Genomic DNA, 13,964 nt, shown 5'->3' with positions numbered 1-13,964 from the left:
TCCTTTCAACTCTTTAAGGCATTATCGTATCACAATGCTAGGTGATCCTTCTGTCATCTACTTCACCTTCATATCTGAATTTATTGGAGTTGTTCCTCAAAAAGTGACCTTGCAACTCCTTCATATCATGTTTCTCAATGTTTCAAATTTTGCTTTTACAGTTTTCATAGGTGCAACATTCCTATCAGTATCAACTCTCATGGTATATTGAGATCCTCAGTTGGGGAAAGGTGAGAGCAAGTGTGCAAAAGCCCCTCTTCATCTTCCCAGGAGATGCTGATAGATAATCCTTCCTCCTCTTTTTCCTCTCTTCCTTTCCAGGACAATCATTGGCCTTTGTGATGCCAAGAGAGTAATTTCAACTGTACCCGTTATGTCTTATCTTCTCTACTATATACTGTGGTTTCCAGCTATGTGTGAAACACCTTCTCCTGGATGTCCTACAGATGGTTCAGCATGTCTTCTTTGGTTCTCCATTTCAGTTAAAAGCATGAATACTTTGTTATTAAAGCTAGGAACCTTAGAGTTGTCTTTTTCTTTTTCTTTTTCTTTTTTTCCCCACCCCCCCTCCTCCCCCTAGAGTTGTCTTTTAATAAATTAGGAATTTCTTTAATTCAACTTTTTTTATTTTATTACTACCAACCTGCCAGGCTCTGTACTGAGAGCTGGGGATACAGTGGTGAATAGAAGAAAGCCTGTTCTAGTATTCATGGAACTTTAGTCCAGTGGGTGAGATGGACATTTCATCAGGAATACCACAAAAAATGTAACCACAAACTGAAAAGAGGCCATATAGAAAAAGGACACAGTGGCATAAGAATATTTTAACAGAAGGTCTGACCTAGTGGAGAGAGAGGTTAATCAGGGAAGGCTCAAACATTACTTAAGCAAAAATATCAAAGATGAGTTAGTTAACTGAAGGTAGAGCTTCAAGGAAAGAACACTCTGCAGAGATTCTGTGGTGGGAAGGAACAAATACCTTGTTCAAAAAGCTGATAAAGGCGACATGATCAGAGCAAAGACTGTTGGGAATGGGGAGAAAGATGCAGACTAACACTGGAGGGGTGGGCTGAGGTCAGGTCACTCAGAGCTTTGTAAGAATTATGACAAAATTTGTTTTTTAACCTAAAAGCGGCAGAAAGCACTGAAGAATTTTAAGCAGAGGAGGGATTGTGATTAGTTTGTATTTGGAAAAGACAACTCAGGCGGTGCTTTTGAAGTGGTTAGGAGTGGACATTTGGCCCTGACCAGTTTTACTTAGTGGTTAGAGTGTCATTCTGTAGACTGAAGGGTTGAGGGTTTGATTCCCAGTCAAGGGCACACACCTCGGTTTCGGGTTTGATTCCCACCCCCGGATGGGGTGTGTGCAGGAGGTAACCAATCGATGTGTCTCTCTCACATCAGTGTTTCTCTCCTCCTCCTCCCTCCTTCCACTCTTTCTGAAAATCAATGGAAAAAATATCCTCGGGTTTAAAAAAAAAAAAATAGTGGGTATTTGAATATACTTTCTATTAAATCTCTTTGATTCTGCCCCAAAAATCTCTCTGATCTGTTTTTTGTCTTTATTTCCACTATTAATAATTTAGTCAGTCCTCATTGTATTTTCCCTACCACTAATATTTTCTATATTTTTCTTACTAGAGTTAAATTTTTTTTTTTAAATATATTTTTTTATTGATATTTTACAGAGAGGAAATATATTTTTTTATTGATATTTTACACACCCCCCACTGGGGATGTGCCCGCAACCAAGGCACATGCCCTTGACCGGAATCGAACCCGGGACCCTTGAGTCCGCAGGCCGACGCTCTATCCACTGAGCCAAACCGGTTTCGGCTTAAATTTCTTTTTTAAAAAAATATATCTTTATTGATTTCAGAGAGGAAGGGAGAGGGAAAGAGAGATAGAAACATCAGTGATGAGAGAGAATCACTGATCGGCTGCCTCCTGCATGTCCCCCACTGGGGAATCAAGCCCGCAATGCAGGTATGTGCCCTTGACCTGAATCGAACCTGGCACCCTCAGTTCGCAGGCTGACGCTCTATCCACTAAGCCAAACCAGTTAGGGCTAGAGTTACATTTCTGAAGTGCACATTGGGTCATAAACCTTTGGTGGTTCCCACATTCTCTACTGGGTGTAGTCTTTTTTGTTTGTTTTTTTGGGTATAGCAAAGGTGGAAATTTATTGAAGAACAAGCACAGACTCCCACGTGGGGAGGGGGAAAGAGTCCCCTATATGTAGTCTTTTTTAAAAATATATTTCTATTGATTCCAGAGGGGAAGGGAGAGGGAGAGCGAGAGAGAGAAAAACACCAATGATGAGAGAATCATTGATCAGCTGCCGCCTGCATTCCCCCCTCTGGGGTTGGAGCCCATAATCTGGGCATGTGCCCTGACAGGGTATTGAACCATGGCCTCCTGGTTCATAGGTTGATGTTCAACCACTGAACCACATCAGCCAGGCAAAGTCTAAGTATTTTAATTGTGTAATATATCACCTGACTTTTTTAGAACCTTATTATTTATTACATTCTAATCTTGTGGATATTCACATCGAGACTTGCTCATGAGCTCATAGATAGATGTGGTGGGGAGATGCTGTCAGGAATTGTGTTTGCTAACAGGATCTCAGTTTCACTTGAACCTTGTGATTTTGGAGACCTTGGAATAATGAATGATGGGCTAGAAAGGAAGGCAACAGGGTATTATATCAAAGTAAGGAGTTTGGACTTGATTCAGTAGACATTGGGAAGTAATGGATAGTTTTTTAGCAGGAAGTGATATGAGCAGGATTGCTTTAGAAGAAGTAACCCAACAGTTGTGTGTAGCATGAATTTGGAGAGAGGACATACTTAGATAGCTGTAGTGGGGAAACATTCAAATGGCAGAATGAGGACTAATGGGAGAAACATTGCAGAGGAGCACCAGTAGGATATTAGGGAATGCTGATGCTACTCAAAAGAAGTAGAGGGTTTGGGAGGTCTTTGCAATCATATGAGCGAATTGTCTGAGACCCCAAACTGGGTTGGGTTGGGGTCTCAGACAATTGATGGAAAGATGGAAAGACAGATGATGGAAAGATGATCTTTGGTTTTGGTGAGCTTGGACTTAAGGGAAAGTGTTTATTTAGCATTTTATTGCTGACTTTTGGTTTGTATTTTAGTATAGACAGTTTCTAATCCTCCTATATAATAAAAGAGAAACATGTAAATTGACTGTACCTCTGCTATGCTCACCAGCCAATCAGGAGTGAGTATGCAAATTAACCTGACAAAGATGGTGAATTAATTTGCATACACAGGCATGGGGCGGAGAGCAGAGCGGGAGAGCCGGCGGAGAGTGGAGCGGTTTGGGGAACTTGGGGCTCCCCAAGCCACCAGACGGAGAGCAGAGAGGGAGAGCTGGTGGTTTGGAGGACTTGGCAGAGCAGGAGGCCGTGGGACAGAGACAGAGCAGGAAGGGAAAACCCAGAGTGCGGGGAGCACCAGGAATGCTGGGAGTAGTAGTTCTGGTGGCAGACGGATCTAGACACACTAGAGCAAAGTGAGCCTGGAGCAAAATACTGTTGTGGTGGGGGATGGAGGGAAATCAAAGGTGAGAGACATAAGTAAAATCAGAGTTTCTAGGAAAAATTAAAGGGAAGATATCCTAAAACTTCCAGGAAATCTCCACCAGTGAAGCAAAGAAAAAAAAAAGTCTCTTTTATTCTGTGAGCAACAAACCAAACTGGGTTGGGGTCTCAGACAATTCGCCAATGTGATTGCAAAGACAGACAGAAACTCCCGGATTGGAGAGGGCTCCCAGATTGGAGAGGGTGCAGGTCGGGCTGAGGGGACCCATGCACCGGGCCCCTAGTTTTCATATAATCTGAGGGGACAGCAGAGGAGCCTATAAATCTAAGCGGGTATCCCTACTTTTTGTGGCAGTACTTGCTCTTTTTTCCTGTCCCCTTTTTTTTTTGTTGTAGAAAAGATATTGATGTCTAAGAAGTCATCTCCTTAGGAAAAAAGTATTCAAATATATTTTCATAAGTGTCCAATAGCATTTAGAGCTAGATAGGTGTTATTGAAATTGTAATAACCACAGCTCTGTGAAATCCTTTCTGTGAGCATTTTGTGGTAAGTAAGATTGTAAAATAATAAATTTGTGTTAAGTCACTGAGTTTGTGGTTAATTTGTTAGAGCAGCAAAGGAAACTAATATACTCAATCATGCTGTGCAATTTTCATCTACTCAGTAGCCACATATGGATAGTAGTTGCCATATTAGACAACTCAGATATGGAACATTATCATTGTAGAAAATTCTTTTGGACAGCACTGGTCTAAAATTGTAGATCTCAAAGTGTAGTCCATGGAGCAGCAGCATAACCTGGAGCTATTTATTTTTATTTATTTTATTTATTTATTTTAAAAAATATTTTTATTGATTTCAGAGAGAAAGGGAGAGTGAGAGAGATAGAAACACCAGTGATGAGAGAGAATCATTGATCAGCTGCCTCTTGCACACCCCGCACTGGGGGATCAAGGTCACAAGCTGGGCATGTGCCCTGACTGGTAATTGAACCATGACCTGGTTCACAGGTCCACTCTCAACCTCTGAGCCACACCTGTTTTGGGTTCTTATGTTGCTTTCAGTCTTAGCACTACATTAAATATTTCCATACAGCATTTTTGTAACAACGTGCTTATATATCTGCCAACCAAATGACTAGATATGAAATTGTTGGGTCAAAGAATATTTGAATTTAAAAACTTGATAGCTATTATGAAATTGCTTCCATAGAGCTTATACCAGTATACACTTGAGTGATGTATGAGAGTACCTGTTTTCCCACACCTTTACCAACCTAATATAGTATCAAACTCTTTGCTGTTTGCCTATCTTACTGTCTTATTGGTGAAAATATGTATGTTTGGTGTCTCTAAGAGCACCCCCAAATTTGATGATTTGCTGAGAACTCACAGAAGTTACCATATAGTTGTACTTATTTGAAATGATAGTTGGCTTATTTTTTAGTATAAACGTTAACTTGTATTTTGGTCTGTTTTATTAAATTAGCATCATTCACGTTGTGACATGGCTTAACCACATCATAAAGTTTACTTTTTTGTTTTATAGTTTTAGCTTTTGGAAAATGTTAGCCTTTTTTTTTTTTTTTTTTTTTTTTTGTAATCATGACAGACAGTGAACTCATTCAGTGTGAGGGTGTCCAAATTTGAAAGTTGCTTTTTAACTTAAAGCTAGGTTTATTCTTTGAATTATGAGGTTGATTTTTTTAAACAGTAGAAAATCTTTATGTTTAATACTTTAGATGGCAACTATCAAAAGGAAATAGGATCATGGCAGCAGATGATGAAAATGGTGATGGAACAAATTTATTTGATGTCTTCTCTGGTAAGAGCTTATTGTAATTGTTTTCTTAAATTTATTTAATTACAAAACCATTTACTTGTTCTCATTGAAAACACCAATTATCAACTTTTTGTCTTCACACATAAATGAATTAATACAATAAAGTGCCTGGCAAATAGAAAGTGCCTACTAAATGTGAACTTTTTAGTTATTGTATGCTTTCAAGCCTCTTAAATGTAATGAATTAGCAACTTTGCAAATCTAAGTTGTAATGATTTTTAATGTTATATCCAAAAAAGTATAAGATAGGTATTTGTTACTCTTGAAGTGAATACTTTCAGTAAATGTAGACATGTAGTAAAATAAACTTATAAAATGGAAATATTTTAAGTAATATGTGCAATGTAAACTTCCAGATCCTGATGTAACATTTACTAGTTTTTTTGTCTTAATTGTAATTATGCTATGACAATCTCATTACATTTTTTGAGATTACAAATATAAGTGTATATTTATTTACTAGAATTACAATTACTATGTATAATGAAAATGACAGTTGTAAAACATGTCTAGTAGAATATTTTTGCTTAAGTATATATTTTAAAAAATTATTATTCATAAATATGGAAAGATTCACATAAAATATGGCCTTATAATATAACTGCTCTGGGTAGTATTATTTTTGTGTGTGTGTGCTATGTAATTATTTTTTGTAGTTTCAAATTTTTATGCTGCTGTATATATATTTCTCTTATATTTTTTCTTTGAGATATTTTAAACCAAAAGAAATATTGAAAGTATAATATAATCAACCTTTTACTTTTTATGTCTATTCACAAATAGTTAACTTTTACTATATCTGCAACTCTTATATTTTGAAGGACAAACTGCATTGTTAATCTCATTTGCTGGAAATAGCTGTTTTTATTTCTACATATTACTCTCTCACAAGTTCCTGTCTACATACATATATTTTTTGGTAGCTACAGTCACAGTGTGTATTTTACTTTTTACCACTTAACATGATTTCATGAAACATTTTATTCCTTTAACATTTTCATAATTGTGTTTTTATTATATTTGGAAATAATTTCAAGCTTACAGAAAAATTGCAAGTATATGAACATATAAAAAACCATTTACCGCCCTAACCGGTTTGGCTCAGTGGATAGAGCGTCGGCCTGCGGACTGAAGGGTCCCGGGTTCTATTCCGGTCGGGGGCGTGTGCCTTGGTTGTGGGCACATCCCCAGTGGGGGGCGTGCAGGAGGCAGCTGATCGATGTTTCTAACTCCCTCTCCCTTTCTCTCAGTAAAAAATCAATAAAATATATTTTAAAACAAAACAAAACAAAACAAAAAACCATTTACCTAGTTTCTTCCAAATTTCCTTTTTATTAATATTTTATACCAGTGGCTTTATCGCAGTGTACATACTCGCTTTCTATTTTATTTTTAAAAAATATATTTTTATTGATTCAGAGAAGAAGGGAAAGGGAGAGAGAAACAGAAACATCAAGATGAGAGAGAATTATTTATTTATTTATTTATTTATTTATTTATTTTTAAAATATATTTTATTGATTTTTTACAGAGAGGAAGGGAGAAGGAGAGGGAGAGGGATAGAGAGTTAGAAACATCGATGAGAGAGCAACATTGATAAGTTGCCTCCTGCATACTCCCTATTGGGGATGTGCCTGCAACCAAGATACATGCCCTTGACTGGAATCGAACCTGGGACCCTTCAGTCCACAGGCCCATTCTCTATCCACTGAGCCAAACCGGTTAGGGCGAGAGAGAATAATTTATCTACTGCCTCCTGCATGCCCCCTACTGGGAATGGAGCCTGCAACCTGGGCATGTGCCCTTGACCTGAATCGAACTTGGAACCCTTCAGTCTGTAGGCTGAAGCTCTATCCACTGAGCAAAACCAGCTAGGGCCATACTCTCTTTATAAATACACATACACACACACACAATTTTTCCTGACCCATTTGAGATTAAGCTATATGTATTATGGTCCTTTATTCCCAAATATTTCATTGTGTATTTTGTAAGAAAAAGTTGGTTTTATTGCATAATGACAGCAAAATATTAATTTCAGTAAATTCTACACTGATAACAATATTCAGTCTGCAGTTTTTATTCTGATAACCCAGTAATGTCCTTTGTTATTGTGATTGGATTTATGTCTGTTATATTAATATTTTAGTTTGTCTCCATGATTTTTTTCTTTCTGACTTTCATGCTTCTTTCAAATAATTTGAATATATTTTAGAATTCCATTCTAATTCATGTATTAGTTTTTTGGCTATACCTCTGTATTATTTTTAGTGGTTGCATAAAGATTTGCAATATGCATCTTTAACATTTGCAATCTACTTACTAATATTGTACTTTTTCATATAAGATGTAATCTTGTACTTATAGCTGCATTTAACCTCCATCCATCCCCTATGTTAAAGATGTCATAAACCCCACAATACAATGCTATAATTTTTATTTTAAATTGTTCTATGTATCTTAAAGAAATTAAGAGGAATTAAAATAAAATAGTTAATCTTTTATGTTTACTTATTTTACCATTTCTAGTCCTAGTATCATTTTTTAAAAAAATATATGTTATTGATTTTTTTACAGAGAGGGAAGGGAAAGGGATAGAGAGTTAGAAACATCGATCAGCTGCCTCCTGCACACTCCCTACTGGGTATGTGCCTGCAACCAAGGTACATGCCCTTGACTGGAATCGAACCTGGGACCCTTGAGTCCGCAGGCCGATGCTCTATCCACTGAGCCAAACCGGTTAGGGCAGTTTTAGTATCATTTTCTTCCCCATTCTCTCTCTTTTCTTTTGGGAATCCAGATGTATATACTATGTGAGAACTTACTCTTTTTTTAAATTTATTTTTTATAGACTTTATTGGGGTGACATTGGTTAATAAATTACATAGGTTTCAGGCGTACAATTCTACAATACATCATCTGTATATTGTATTGTGTGTTCATCACCTGACCAAGTCAAGTCTCCTTCCATCACCATTTACTCCTCTTTACCCTCTTCTATCACCCCTCACCCCTACTGAGAACTTTTGATACTGTCTTGTGGGATATTAAGACTTTTGTTTTTCATTTCTTTTTGGTTCTTCAAATTGGGTGATTTTTATTGATTTTTCTTTCTTTAAGTTCACTGGCTTTTCTGTCAAAAGCACATTCAATTAATCTTTTTACATAAGATATTATATTTTCTGTTATAGGACTTTTAATTTAATTCTTTTGTTTCTGTTTCTCTACCAACATTTCTTAGGTAGTAGTTTTGGATTGCATTCTGGATATTGTAAATGCTATGTTTATAGAGACATTGGATTCTGCTATACTTATTTCTCTGAAAAGTTGCTTATTTTAAATTTTAGCATGTATTTAACTTGACTGAACTATCTGTCTTCCCTGTGGTGGGTAGCAGCTGAAATCTCTGATCAGATTTTTTAGTTTTAGCTAGACTTTTTGCAGTTTTAATCTTTACCTGTGTAGTTTGGGGGGGTCTCTCAGAGATTTGGGCACAATTTGGGGAATCCCCTCTGTTACTTTCTAGTTGCTGTTACCACTTCTGAAGTTTTTTCTCTGGTTCTTCAACCTGTTAGGACTAGAGTTTTCCATCTGAGTTTTCATTGCCCATTGTGGCTTCAACTAGGTAGGGCCTGTTCTTCCACAAAAAATGGTAGTAAAAGAGGGATAGGGAACTCACATAGTGCTGTTTTCTTCTTTTAAGTATTATCTCTCCTCTAGTTATTTCATGTTTTGTGTTGCTCTTTAGTTCTTCAATTCTTCAGCTAGCTTTTTTTTTTAAAATGAGGTATAATTTACATATGACATCATATTAGTTTCAGGTGTACACAGTAATGATTTGATATTTGTATATATTGCAAAATGATCACCAAATAAGTGTAGTGATAGAGCATTTGCAGATAATTTTTGATATTTTGTTTAAAGTTTATAGTCATTATCTGTAGGAGGATTGGTCTGATAGACACTACTCTGCTATTACTGAAATTGGAACCTTTTCACTAGTATGTTTTGAAAGTGAGTTTTTAAGTATACTTCTGAGTTAATAGAGTCATAAACCTATGTGCTAAAATCTTCCTGTTTATAAGGCTGAATAAACTGTTAAATATTTTTTGGTGCAAAACTAATAACGTCTCTTTCTTTCACTGGTTCCTCAAAGTAGGAATGGAAAAACTTCCCTAGGAGAAGTTTTAATACAGAATAGAAATAAAGACACAGTGATAACAACAACAAAAAAAACCTTCCCTAAGTGAAATAAATTAGTTTTAACTAGTTTTTAATTTATTTTTCTTGCAGCTTCTCCTCTTAAAAATAATGATGAAGGTTCTTTGGACATATATGCTGGATTGGACAGTGCTGTTTCTGGTATGTAAATCTACCTATCTATATAAAAGCCTAAGTGACCATTCGACCAGTTGCTATGATGCACACTGACCACCAGGGCGCAGATGCTCAACCCAGGAGTGTGCTTCCACAGCGGGAGTGCCGCTCAGCTGACCAACAGGCGCCAGATGAGGGGCTAACGGCTGACGAGTGCAGCTGCGGCAGTGCAAGCCTCTCCCATGACACTCCCCGTGCGTGCCTCTCCCCCATCCGCACTGGGACCGGCATCAGGACCGACATTGGGACTGACTGGGAGCGAGCCTGTGGCCCCTTCTTGGTCATGGGTGCACCGGTATCACCCTAGGACGGGTACGTGGAGACTGCAGCGGAGCGGCAGCGAGCCTACCAAGTGGCAGTGGGGCCGGAATGAACGGGAGTGGCGTGGCACCTGGCCCAGGCTTGGGCTCCTCTCCAGCTGCCTGCTGCTTCTCGCACTACTACATCCCTCGGGGGATGTTGGACTGCGGGTTTCGGCCAGATCCCTGCAGGTCACACCGAGGGACCCCCACCGGTGCACGAATCTGTGCACCAGGCCTCTGGTTCTATAATAAAATAGTTTCATTTTGTTTGGTCAGTCTATTGAAAGTGTTTATTTTGTTACTAATTTTTAAAATAACTCATAGATCCTGAACAATCTGCCCATATTTTTAAAATTATTACACTTAGGTAATTGTATTCTTGCCCAAAGCTTGATCAATAAAACAACTTAGTGCTCAGGTTTGTTATTCATCTAGGTCTCAGATTTTACTAGACCTTGTGCAAAAATATTTTGTACCATTGAAAAGCAACTGATGGTCTTGTCTGTACATATTACTACTCATACTATCGTAGGTTACATGATACTAGAACTTTTGAAAAGGATAGTTACTATAAATGTTTTCAAATGCAGAGAGCCTCATGACCTCTCCAAATTGGAAACCTTTTTCATGCTTTTCCATGATCATATCTCTAAGGCTTTGAACACATATCACCCTCATATCTGATTTGTTGACACAGCATTTTAGGTAAATTGCTTTTCCAACTCTAATCTGTTAAATCATTATAAATATGGAGGAGATGGAGAAATGTATAGTTCTTTGAGTTGTGATAGACACAACATCCAAAATTTTAAACACATATTTCTTTTTTCTTCACCTTTATTGAGATGTAATTGACATAAAATTAAGATTAATGTGTACATGTGTTGATTTGATACATTTGTGTGTTGCAAAATGATTACCACCATAGAATTAGCTAACACCTGCATCACATTACATAATTACTGTCTTTTTTTGTGGTGAGATTTAAGATTTATTCTCTTAGCAACTTTAAATTGTGTAATATAGTGTCATTAATTCTAATGACTATGCTGTACATAAGCTCACCAGAACTTATCTTACACTGGAAGTTTCTACTTTGGTCAACGTATCTTTTTCCTCACCCCAACCTCCAGCTAACCACCATTCTAGTTTCTGTTTCTGTGCATTTGGCTTTTTTAGATTCCACATGTAAGTGATATCATACAGTATGTGTCTTTTTCTGGTTTATTTCACTTACTATAATGCCTTCAATGTCCATGTTGTCATAAATGACAGAATGTCCTTCTTTCTTACGACTGACTAATAATTCCATTGTGGTGTACATATGCACACATATCTTTTTTACCCATTCATCTATTGTTGGACACCGGTTTTTTCTATATATTGCCTATTGTAAATAATGCCGCAGTGAACATACAGAGTGCAGATATCTCTGTGAGATCCTGTTTTCACTTCTCTTCTATATATTTTTATTGATTTCAGAGAGAGAGAGAGAGAGAGAGAGAGAAACGTCAATGATGAGAGAGAATCATTGATCAGCTGCCTCCTGCATGCCCTCCACTGGGGATCGAGCCCAAAACCCAGGCATGTGCCCCGACCAGGAATCAAACTGACCTCCTGGTTTCTGGGTCTATGCTCAACTACTGAACTACATATTTTGGGTATTAAACTTGTTATCAGATAAATAATTTGCAAATATTTTCTCCCATTGTGTAGGTTGCCTTTTCATTTTGTTGAAGGTTTCTTTTGCTGTGCAGAAGCTTAATTTGATGTAGTCCCACTTGTTTATTTTTGTTTTCGTTGTGTTTGTTTTTATTACCTCCTATGTCTTTCCCCTCCTAGGAGATTTAGTTTCAGGTCCTACATTCAAGTCTTTAATCCATTTTGAGTTGATAATTGCATATCAACTCAAAGAATCCAGTTTTATTCTTTTGCATGTGGTTGTTCAGTTTTGAACAGAACAGTCTCTTTATTGAATAGACTATCCTTTCCCTGTTGTATATTCTTGGCTTCTTTGTCATAATTAATTGACTATATCTGTGAGAGCTTATTTCTGGGCTTTCTGTTTTGTTCCTTGCTCTGTATGTTGGTTTTTATGCCAATACATATAGTTTTGATTACTATAGGTGTGTATTATTGTTTGAAATCAGAAATTGTGATACTTTCAGCTTTGATCTTTTGTAAGATTGCTGTAGCTATTTGCAGTCTTTGTGATTGCATACAAATTTTACAATTGTCATATTTCTATGAAAAATGACAGTGGAATTTTTATAGTATTGCATTGAATCTGGAAAGACATATTTTAATATAAGGTTTTTTTGTTTGTTTGTTTGTTTGTTTTAGACAGTTCTTCCAAGTCCTGTGAACCATCCAGAAATTGTTTGGATTTATATGAAGAAATTCTTACTGAAGAAGGAACTGCAAAGGAGGCAACATATAATGATGTATGGCTTGCCGGAATTATTAAAGACAGTTATTTTACGCTTTTATAGCTCACTTACTGTTGGAAAAACATTCTGTGTTTAGGAAGGAACGCTTAGGCTAAAAAAATAGATAAGTCAGTTTCTGTCTTTAGATCTGCTCTTTAAATAATGTTTTCTGAATGCTTGTCTAAATTTAGTTATAATTTTGTTTGATTAAATTTAAGTGTCTAAATATATAAAGCATCAACAATCAGTGTGATATAACATTTTATCTTTTCACGATTTGTACTAAGTTATAAGATGTCCTAAGACTTAAATTAGAAATTTCTTTCTACCTTATTTGAATTTAAGGTTTGGAGAGTGAATCTGAAACCAAACAAAATACATTATTGTTAGGGCCAACTTTATTTATTTATTTTTAAATTTTAAAATTTTTATTGAATTCATTGGCGGTACCTGGCTAATAAAATTATATAGGTTTCAAGTGTACAGTTTTATAATGCATCATCTATACATTGTATTCTGTGTTCACCATCCAAATTCAAGTCTCTCTTCGTCACCATTTATTCCCCCTTTATTCTCTTCCACCTACCCCACACCCTTTTCCTCTTGTAATCACCATACTATTGTCTGTGTTTAAGTCCAACTTTAAAACCAGTAATCTTACTAAATCCCTGTTAGCAGAACTAGACCTCATCTCCCCTTTTTAGTGGGTTGATTTATAAAATTTTAAATATTTTGAAATGTTATTTAAGCTAAGAAAATAATTTAAAATGATGCTTAAATTAATCTTATTATATATTACAGTTGCAAATAAAATATGGAAAATGTCAACTACAAATGAAAGAGCTGATGAAAAAGTTTAAGGAAATACAGACACAGGTACTATTATAATGAATATTTTATTTTTGTCCTATTTTAAAATAAAAAAAAATTGTTCGAAATTAAAATTCTAAAGCATTGGCATTTTATAGGGAAACTTTCTTCTTAGTATTAAATGAAATAGAGAATCTGTCAAAACATGCATAATTTCCTGTACAACTGATGTAGGAAAACTGCTTGATTTGTTAAATGACATTTATATAAAAGATCTGTTTGCTAGTTACCAGTTAAATAATAGAAAATTCGTAGAGATGAGATTAGTTGGTTTAAAAGGGAATGGTTTGATGAGTAAAGATTTAGATTGCTGTTGGGGAAAATGGTGATGCTCTTAGTATTTTTGCCAACGTGATTTTGTGATCATGCTGCAAAAATCAGGAATGTCATGTTTTGTTCCGATTTTTATTTTTCAATAATGTTTCTCTTTTCTATTTCCCCCAAAAAGCCAGTCAATCCTAGATTCATTCTTTGTTCATCTGAGAATTAGTACATTGTTGCACATTAAAGCTAAGTTGTTAAATATAACCTAATTTTTATCATTTTTATTTTTAGTTTTCAAGATAATAGCC

The 13,964-nt window shown here is 36.1% G+C and overlaps 1 protein-coding gene across 2 annotated transcripts in view; it reads left to right on the top strand.

Moving 5' to 3' along the window:
- CASP8AP2 (caspase 8 associated protein 2) overlaps positions 1-13,964 on the top strand; it is a 30,782-nt gene that overhangs the window by 1,549 nt on the left and 15,269 nt on the right. For both annotated transcript variants that reach the window (XM_080663891.1, XM_080663890.1), the window contains exons 2-5: positions 5,314-5,396; positions 9,708-9,776; positions 12,437-12,537; positions 13,324-13,398. In XM_080663891.1, coding sequence (XP_080520017.1) covers positions 5,342-5,396; positions 9,708-9,776; positions 12,437-12,537; positions 13,324-13,398 — 300 coding nt within the window. In that variant the 5' untranslated portion in view covers positions 5,314-5,341. The remainder of the gene's footprint in view (positions 1-5,313; positions 5,397-9,707; positions 9,777-12,436; positions 12,538-13,323; positions 13,399-13,964) is intronic.

Source organism: Plecotus auritus (genome assembly GCF_963455305.1).
Source record: "Plecotus auritus genome assembly, chromosome: 4".
Classification (NCBI taxonomy): domain Eukaryota; kingdom Metazoa; phylum Chordata; class Mammalia; order Chiroptera; family Vespertilionidae; genus Plecotus; species Plecotus auritus.
The sequence above is the reverse complement of the archived record's forward strand: the minus strand, read 5'-3'. Positions and strand labels throughout refer to the sequence as shown.